This window comes from Thamnophis elegans, chromosome 6 (genome assembly GCF_009769535.1).
Source record: "Thamnophis elegans isolate rThaEle1 chromosome 6, rThaEle1.pri, whole genome shotgun sequence".
Classification (NCBI taxonomy): domain Eukaryota; kingdom Metazoa; phylum Chordata; class Lepidosauria; order Squamata; family Colubridae; genus Thamnophis; species Thamnophis elegans.
The window spans coordinates 24,325,703-24,336,013 of record NC_045546.1 but is presented as its reverse complement, the minus strand read 5'-3'; the positions used below and the strand labels follow the sequence as shown (position 1 = coordinate 24,336,013).

The window sequence follows — 10,311 nt, the reverse complement described above, 5'->3', positions numbered from 1 at the left end:
ATCCAGGGTTCACAACTACCCTGACATCAGATGAGAATCAAATTCTGTGAGAATTATTAAATACAGACTATGAAAGGATGAAATAACTGGGGCTTTTATTTGGGATTGACGCAAGTAAGAAAACTGTAGTCTATAAAATTATATGCTGTAAAAAGGAGGAGCTATTAGAACATGGACAGACCCATGAAACTAATTGCAATAATATTCAAGACTGATAAAGGGAACTATTTATGTCACATTGACAGCAACATGACGCTGCGAGTTTGACACCCGTGATTTATACAGCGCAAAAGGTGGACTTGGGTGGAACATAGTGGTAGACTAAATAAACCTCTGGCCCATTCAGAGGTCTCTTGATACATTCTTTAGGAAAACATGTGACTGGCAGGATAGGCCTACTGGTGAATCATTCTCTCTCTCTTCTATAGCAGATCCATATCACGTATGGATCATAAGATCTGCAATCAAAGGATACGTAATATTTGGACTGTATATAATGCTAAGCCATTATATAGGCTGTTTCCATCTAGTTCAGCATTGTGTTGAACTGGTCTTGTTTAGTAAACCTTAGAGTAGAAAATCTTGGTTTAATGATCTATACATAAATGCAGCTATGCTTTTAATTTTTTTGTAGCCAGCCTTGAAATTTAAAAAAATGTAATTTTGTTGACACAGAGTTTTAATGGGAAAAACAGATTACAACAATGGATTTTGTCTTGTGAATTTCTTAAAGGCGGAGAATGGTCAGCACAGTAGTAGATTTATTCTATGGTTTCTACTTGGTAACAGATAATTTATTGAAACAGCGTTCTCTGGGGTGTGAATAGCCATTAAGACACAAGGGCATCTTGCCTATGAGGTCAAAAAGTTAGCAATAAAATAGCCTTCCGCCTGTCTTTCTGGCTTTCTATCAATAACACCTGATATATATTATAGCAACAAAATCTTCAAACTGGCAGAGAATTAGTTGAAGGCTAAAAGCATATTTTCATAGAATATATATCTTCTAGAAAACTAATTTAGAACTGGTTATCCTACTTGATTTATTTATGCTCTATTTATATGTATAAATATATTTCTTTTCCAAAAGAAATAAATCCAAATAGTCCATATTTTGGACTTTTGACCACTTGGGAAATTGGTAAACCTGTGAATATACTGTAAAATTTGTATGACATATTACAATGCTTCTTATACATGTACGTATTTGCAATAAATATGAAAATACTATATATTTAATACCAATTCACATAATCAAAAACTATTTGGGCTGAATGTTAAAAATCTAGCTAATGTTATTTCCAATGGCATATTACATGAAAATAAGAAGGTCTAGACTCTGGAAATGTGTATCATGGAAAAATTTATAAACTGGGGATGTTTCTGCCTCAAGAGGAAGTATAGATCAACGTTCCTGACTAAAAAATTGTCAACCCTAAACAAAATATGTTCCACTAAGGAGTAAGGACTTTATTTCCAATAATATCAGAGTCATAAGGATCTAGAAGGGCATTGTGAGTTTTTGATATTCCCTCCATACATGCAAAGGGATGCGTTGGCTCATTGGCTAAGATGCTGAACTTGTTGATCAGAAAGGTTGGCAGTTTGGTAGTTTGAATCCCTAACACCGCGTAATGGAGTAAGCTACAGTTACTTGTTCCAACTTCCGCCAACCTAGCAGTTCGAAAGCATGTAAAAATGCAAGTAGAAAAATAGGAACCATCTTTAGTGGGAAGGTAACAGCGTTCCGTGTGCCTTCGGTGTTTAGCCATTCCGGCCACATGACCACAGAGACATCTTCAGATAGTGCTGGCTTTTCAGCTTTGAAACAGAGATGAGCACTGCCCCCTAGAGTCGAGAATGACTAGCACATATGTGCGAGGGGAATCTTTACCTTTACCCACACTGTAATTTACTTACATACTTAAACTAGCTGCTTCTATTCCAGAAAAATAATTCTGATTGAAAATATGCTTCAGAAAAATAACCTGAATTTATGCGGGGGGGGGGGGGATTACATTTTATGTGGACTTTTGGTTGAAATTAACTCTATTTGTCATGACAAACAGCAGATGTGAGATGGTAATCTTTGGCAAAAAAAATGAGCATGGCAATCTGATACTGCTCAGAACCGGTTAGAGTAGGAATTTATGTGTCATATTTCTCTTCAGAAGAGATGTGGCTTAAACCCACTTAAAAAAAAACATGAGGAATGTGTCAGTTGGATTCTGAAAACATTAGTTTAACCTACTTTAAAAGCTTAAGATGGGAGAAAATTGCAATGACACACTAGTTTGTGGGAAAATATAGATGAAATAAAAGGAAGCAAAATTGTTCTCAATCTAAATAGTCTCCAGCACATAAAACACAACCAAGCTTAAAGCTAGTCTCCTTTTCCATATATGCATCATATGCCACCAGAAAAACAAAACACTAAAGTTTTAAGAAACAGATTAATAAAAGAACATGAGAATGTTTTCAAAAGAAGTCAATAAACCAAATATGATTAAAAAGTTTAAATCAGTTAAATTAGTATATTCTTACCAATCTGCTTCAGGGCCTGTTGTAGTTTTAAAGACAAAATCATGTTTCATTGTCGATTCATAAGGATCCCACTTTAGTCTACCTACTAAAAACAGTACGTGTTAAGTGCTAGACATTTTACATACTCCCTAAGGTTTCTTGTCTTATTAACCAAGAATGAACAAAATGATGGTTAGGCAACAGATCTTTGACATCGATAGGAATTACTATCAATGGGAAAGTAAATGGCAGATTGGGTGGGGAATCTAGTTCAGATCTCTGATAGACAAAGATAACGTTATCTGTCTCTATGTTATTGTTTTCATTCAGTTCATTTCTCTCCCACCCAAAGGTACTATTTACTTTTATCTTACTACTACTAATAATTCAACAACGTCTTATAACAGTGAGAACATATCTATCACCTCTAAAAAAAAAGGAAAACACTTACACTTTAGCGAATTGAAGAAGATCTCTTTTCTGCATTTCTTTTTCTGTTTCTATATAGTCAACTGGCAATTATAGAACCTTTACCACATAACATTCAGGCTTCTTGCCTGACCTGTTTTAAAGTAACGGTACCACAGAGGCTTTCCTCTCTTCATCAAAGTGATAGAAACTCATTCATTCATTCATTCATTCATTCATTCATATATATTTCTTTCTAGCATTTTTTTCACAAATGCAGGGTCCACTTTGGGGGAGGATCAATTGAGTATTGACCCATTGGTTGCATTAGAAATTGACTGACTGGCTTGTTGTCAGAGCTCACATTATATGGACTGAGAGAGAATGACTGGCCCAAAGTCACCCAGCTGATTTTCATGCCTAACTTTATTTCCTCAACTGTACCCAGAAATGGAGGGGGATAGGAAAAAAACTATGAAAATGGCTCATAGGAGGCCACAATGTTCCTCTTAAAGTGCCACACATATCATGATTGCTTTTGTAAGAGTAATCTAAAACAGGTAGACCTAGCACTGGAGATTCATCGCAAACCCATGTCTTCTCCACCATAGTGATGTTATATAACAATTGTGGCAAATCCTTTGCACTGCTTAGTCTTTTTCCTTTTAGCATTGAACCTACAATGGGCCACACAGTTTAGGGATTGCAACTATTGTATAGTCAGACCATGTATAATTGACACTGGATTTTATTATAGATTTTAGTTGAATTTTAAGTGTATATATATTGAGTGCTTTTATTTGTTCTAGTCTCTGGTCTAAGACTGTAATAAATTGTTGTTGTTGTAACAGGTAGACCTCTAAGTTTTCCTTCTCTAACCTGGGATCTTCCAATGGAACTGCAGTGACCAAACATCCTTAAACCAGTAACCTCTCCAATTCCAGAACACCCTTTTGATCCCCATTTGGAATATGGTCCTTTTGTTCTGTTTTGCTTATTCTCTTCCCCTGCACTCGCCTGGCACTTCAGGCCAAAGGCAAACACAAGGCAAAGGCAGATTTTGCACCTTTGCTCCATTGTAAGCATTACTCGGGCCCAGAGGTTCTTGTTAAAATGGAGGCCTCATAGTTGACTATCTCAACTCCACTGCGAGATAATATATTTTGGTTCAAATATTGCACTATGCCATTCTTTGTGAAGCCACACTCGGTTAGAACATAATTATATTCAGAACCATCAACAAGATTTGGACACTCCCAATGCTTAGGTGAATTCCCCCAATAATTTAATTTCAACACAACAAATCACATTGTAACTTTATACAAAGGTGCACAATCTGAATGCATAGAGTTTGCATTGGAATCCTCAAAGCCTTCAAAATAGTACCCAAAGACCTTTAACAATTCTTATAAAATTGTATGTGTTCATGCAACACAAGGAGAAAATTATTAAATTTTCACAGAGGAGCAATCATATTACTGTAATAATTATTAATTTTATATAGAATTAAATGAAATTATATTTTTCTTGGCCCCACTCAGCATGCTTCTGAAGGACAAATGTCTGGAAAAGTTAAACACTATTAACTTAGTCCAATGTATGTATCCAGTCAGTGCAATAGAGCAAGTTTTTTGTGTCTTAGTAAGCCTGAGTCATAAGACAAAAGCAAACCTTGTTTTTGTACCTACCATAGTTATTCAGGAACCAAAATGCACAAATGATCAACTGCTCAGGGAGCTGTCCAGACTTATAATCATTTCCTACAGGAGGAATTGAGGAACACTTACATACCGTGTTTCCCTGAAAATAAGACAATTTTCTTTTGACCCCCGAAATAAGCACTTGGCCCTATTTTCAGGAAGGTCTTCTTATTTTTGAGGTGCAGGAGGCGGCGAGCGTGCTCACCTCATGGCTGCTGCTGTGTTGCAATATTTTTGGGAAGGGCTTATTTTTTTAGCGCATGTGCTCAAAAGCCCAATTGGGCTTATTATCTGGGGAGGTCTTATTTTCAGGGAAACAGGGTAGCTCCTCCTTCTAAATGTAATGCAATAAATACAACCACTGTACTGTACTCAACTGCAGTCCATATTATACAACCACTGTACTGAACTCAAAAATCCCATTTCCCGAACTTTTTATTTTTAAAAGGATCTTCTGCTAAGAGACTTCTGGGTTTCTTCTTCAATCATGGACAGCAATATGCAGCTTTTTCTTGCTGTTTCGAATAGCCCCTAAAATATCTGTTTTAAATCACTGAAGAATCTATTCCATCTTTCCTTTCAAAAGAGCATATAGAGAGGCATTCCCTATTGCTGCCAATTACCTCCCACAGACCCATTAGATCTCACAGGGTTGGCCTCCTCCGGGTGCCATCTACCAGCCAATGCCACCTGGCTATTACCTGGGGGAGGGCCTTCTCTGTGGCAGCTCCGGCCCTCTGGAATGAACTCCCCGCAGGGATTCGGACCCTCACCTCTCTCCAGGCCTTCCGAAAAGCCGTCAAAACCTGGCTTTGCCGGCAGGCCTGGGGGTGATGAGTTCCCTCCCCTCTCGACATGTATGGTTGTGCGACTGTTGTCTACTTTTATTATTTGTATTTTGTCTTTTTATGTTCCCCTTTTTTCCCCCCTTGAATTGTTTGCCGCCCTGAGTCCTCCCGGAGAAGGGCGGCATACAATAAAATACATACATACATCAGGTATCTCTGAGGAACAATAGCTCAAAAGTCATCTGGGGAGCTTCACAGGTGAGCTGGGCAACATTGAATTAGTTCTTGCCTGTTACAGCACAGCAGGGGTGTCAAACTAGTGACGCTACATTGCCATCCCTTGACACATCATAAGTTTTCCCTTCGCTAAATTGGGGGTGGGCATGGCCAGAGTGCGATGAATCCAGCCCACGGGGCGTGAGCTGGCATCCCTGCACTACAGGTAGTCAACTTACAATCATTTGTTTAGTGACTGTTCAATGTTACAATGGCACTGAAAAAAAGTGACTTATCATCGTTTTTCACATTTGCAACTTCCCCAGTCATGCCATCAAAATTTGGATGCTTGGCAACTGGTTCATATTTATGAGAGTTGCAGTGTCCTGGGGTCATGTGATCCCCTTTTGCTACCTTCTGGCGCAAAGTCAATGGGAAAGTCAGATTCACTTTACAACCACGTTACTAATTTAACAACTGCAATGATTTAATTAACAACTGTGGCAAGAAAGGTTGCAAAACGGGACCCAATTCATTTAAGAACTATCTCGTTCAGCAACAGAAACCTGGGGCTCAATTGTGGTTGCAAATCGAAGACTATTGTATAACCACACTGAGAGGTGGTCACACATTGTTCTGGGCTTTGCTTTAGCCACGATTTATTGAATGAAATCCCAATTAGTTTGCTGGAAGCAGCAGAATAACCCCGAATACCCCAGCCTTATTGTGACACAACATGTTGTGAAACAAGCAGTTGAGTGGCATCATTTTGCTTTCACTTGGACAGCGTTTCTCCAACGTGACCATTTTAAGATGGGTGGACGACCATCTTCCAGAATTTGGGGAAATTAAAATTGCTAAGTTGGAGAAATGCTGCCCTGAGAGATAGGGCAGAGCCGCCCGAGTATCTGAACCGTGACCCGTCAAAACCGCGGTCCACTAAAGCGCGCCCGATCAAAGCGCGTACGTGACATCAGCAGCAGCGCGACAAATAAAATTAAAAATAAATTAAATTAAAATTAAAATAAAATTAAAGCAAGCCGATTCACATAAAGGTAAGGGTTAGGGTTAGGGTTAGGGTTAGGTTAAGGGTTAGGGTTAGGTTTAGGGTTACGTTAAGCGTTAGGGTTAGGTTTAGGGTTAGGTTAAGGGTTAGCGTTAGGTTTAGCGTTAGGTTAAGGGTTAGGTTTAGGGTTAGGTTTAGGGTTAGGTTAAGGGTTAGGCTTAGGGTTAGGTTTAGGGTTAGGTTTGGGGGGGTTAGGGTAAGGTTTTCGCATTAATTTTAAATTTACCGCTCACAGCGTGCCGTTTTCGTCGCGCTGTGATGATGTCACGTACGCGCTTTCATGGAGCGCGCTTTAGTCTACCGCAGATTTGTGGTGGAACCATCTGAACATTGGAAGATTGTGGATTTAGTTTTGTCACTATTTTAAAATCCAAGTGCAGGAACTGGGCATGGCTAGTCTACTGAAGAGAAGGACCAGGGGAGACGTGATAGCAGTGTTCCAATATTTGAGGGGCTGCCATGGAGAGGAGGGGGTCAAGCTATTTTCCAAAGCACCCAAAGGTCAGACAAGGAATAATGGATAGAAACTGATCAAGGAGAGATTCAACCTAGAAATAAGGAGGAGCTTTCTGTCCGTGAGAACAATCAACCAATGGAACAGAAGTTGCCTTTGGAAGTTGTGGGAGTTTCATCATTTGACACTTTCAAGAAGAGATTGGACTGCCATTTGTCAGAAATGGTGTAGGGTCTCCTGCTTGGGGGGAGGGGGGGTTGGACTTGATGACCTATAAAGTCCCTCCCAACTCTGTTAAACTATATTACAAAAGACTATACCCAGGCAGAACGTAAACACAAATGGGGGGGGGGGGGCTTGGCCTCATTTCACTCCGTTCCATTCCGACCCCCGCGTCCAGCCTTCGTCGTCTTCGCAATATTTCCCCGTCTCAAGAGTTTAAGGGCGCGCCTTCCAGCTTCAGATAGAGAAGCTCGGGTCTCCGTAGTCCCCGTTTCTTCCCTCCCTCCAAACAGGCCAGAGTGGGATTCTCACCAGCAGGCGGCGGCGGTGGCGCTGCCGTGCGCGCAGACCTGGGTCTCCATGGTGGTGTGTCGGGGAGCAACGGGGGAGGCGCTGGGGCGGCCCCATTAATCGGGGGAAGGAGAGCGCTCTTGTCGCGCTCCGGCAACTGCATGCAGGTGGGTTAGTCCAACTCAGCCTCTTCCTGGCTCTCCGATCGCAAAGCAATAGCTCTGGAGCAGGGAACAATTGGGAATGGAGACGGCGGGGGGAAGCTTGTCCTGTCACCAAGCCGCAAAGCGAGAGACGCAATAAACGCCGCTGCCTGCTTGCCTGCGCCCAGACCTGCCTGTTGCCCAGGCACCAGTTTTGCGATTGTGACCCAGGGAGCCAGTAGGCTGCACCTTTCTCCCGCCGGCTTGGGCAAGGCGCCGGGGATTGACCGCGATGGGGATGGTTGAAGCAAAGCAAAACTGAGCTGTGCGTTTTAGGCAGCATGTTATTTAAACTAAGACGACTGGGTTCCAGGATTCCAACCAAGGGGATGGGGGGCACCTTCTTCCCCACTCGTGTGTGCCCCCTGCCTGACATTTGGGTAGTTCCAGACTGACTCCAGAGAGGATGGTGGGGGGGGGGGGGAATAAAAACCAAGGAATGGGCTTTATGCTGAAAGAAATGTAATAGACACTTGTGGAAAGTTATCACCCAGCCCTCTCCCAGAGAAGTGAAATATCCTAGGAAATGTTGAAAAGGCAGAATATTATATTTCCCTGGATGTGAAAGGGAGAAACGTTTTAAAGAGAAATTTCCTGCAGCTTCCTGCCTCCCACCCCCCACCCCCCACCCCCGCCCGTTTGTCAATGGGCCATTAAGAAGGCCAAGCTAGTCCCTTTACATAATAAAGAGTTCTCCACTTCAGCTCCAGGGGATGGGATTAAGGCATGATAATATTGGCACTTTACCCAACTCACCACATGGCATCTGAGCGCTCAACCAAACCTGGATTCAAAAAGCAGCCTAGAGAGTTGCCCCTGCATGGCCCCATGGGAGTCTGACAACCAATCAGAATACAAGATCAAGATCAAAGGCCAGAGAGGGCATAAAACCAGGGACTCAGCATCTCAGTCCTCCCTTCTCTTTTCTCCACCAACATTGAACCATGTGATCACCTTTTCTGCTCAGGAACTCAAGCCATATGGTCCTGTCCACCAATAAACCATCTTTCCAAGCAGCCTCCATGTCTCCAGTGTCTTTTTCCCCACTTGGAGCCGAACCCAGAAGGACATTTCTTTCAACACACTAATGCATGGATCCTTGAAGGATTGGCAGCCTATTAGTGACAAAGGATCTCCTTTAAAATTGGGGGGCAGAGGGCAGTACAGGGGGCACCCCTCAAACGTGGTTGGGTCCCCCCCTTATCTGTGATGAACAGCTGCTATTTATAAGCTGCAATATCAGGTTAATCATTGCATGGCTTCAAGGAGTCTTCTGCATTTCGTTCGTTCTAGAGAGTGGATTTTTATAGCTCAGATATGTGCTGGCGTTTTGCCAATTTCAATGATACGCTCTAGTTTTCACTGTCTAGCAAAACTGGCAGAAAACTCTGCTTCCAGGTTTTCAGCCACTTATAGTCAGAAATAGTAGTAGACATTCAGAGGCTTGACCCCCAAGGACCAAAACAAGGGATGGGTAGTAGCTAACAATTGTCCTTTTCTTATGATCAGATAAGCACTCTTTGGAGCTTATCTTTATGTAGATCCCATAACAAAAGTAGCCAAACATAATCTGGCCTAGTCTGAGCACTCTGATAAAAGTACAAAGATTCATTTGACAGTTTGAAATAGAATGGAGTGTTGTCTGGGAAAGGGGGATTATTTAACTATGGAAAGGGGCAAGGAGGTAGCACTTTATACGGAGAATGTTTTAAGTTTGCAATGCCTTGGTTATGTGAGATTCCACTGGGTTCTTTTTTTCTTTCTTTTGTAATTGTTCAATGATACTTTAAAAGAAGAACATGCTGACTTTTCTGGAATTTGAGCCTTTAGGTGGTGAGTGAAGGAATTTAGAATAGAAGCCAGTGGGTCACATGGAAGGCTCTGCCAAAATCCCCCCTTCTCTAAGAAAACAATAATTATAAGGAGTTTAGCCCTTCATTGAATCTAATACAGTAATAGTATGGTTAGCAAGCTAAGGCTGCCACCTTTTTAAAAGAAAGATCCTTATTCTTTAATAACTACATGTTAGGGGGAAAATAGGTAATGCAGATCTTCTTGGCATGCAAACACAGTAATAGAAAAGTTCATTTACAGACGACGTTTCTGATTAAAAGTTTTGTGGAAGTATGGAAACAGCAATGAACTAGCTTGGACTTACAAAGATATCTCTTTGTGCAAGCCTTTAGGGCAATGAATTTAATATATATGCTTTTGACTTATGACAAGATTGAAGATAAAGATGTAGGAGATGACGTTGTTCTGTGGTGCAAAAAAATCAAGAATCTGATTTTTTTCAATCAAGTTTTATTAAAAGTTATAAGCTTTCCTGAGCTGCCCCTTTCTTCATCAGATGCATCAGAAGATACAAATGGATCACGTTAGGGGGGTGCTTAATAGACACTTTCAAATCTTCACATTAGATGAAATATATGGTCATAAG

General features: G+C 41.2%; 1 protein-coding gene across 1 annotated transcript in view; it reads right to left on the bottom strand.

Moving 5' to 3' along the window:
- The window catches only part of TEX26 (testis expressed 26), an 18,172-nt gene extending 10,241 nt beyond the window's left edge, over window positions 1–7,931 (bottom strand). The window contains exons 1-2 of the mRNA XM_032220330.1: window positions 7,690–7,931; window positions 2,545–2,629 (exon numbers count right to left, since the gene is read on the bottom strand). Coding sequence (XP_032076221.1) covers window positions 2,545–2,629; window positions 7,690–7,831 — 227 coding nt within the window. The 5' untranslated portion in view covers window positions 7,832–7,931. The remainder of the gene's footprint in view (window positions 1–2,544; window positions 2,630–7,689) is intronic.
- Between the last annotated feature and the right edge of the window lie 2,380 nt (window positions 7,932–10,311).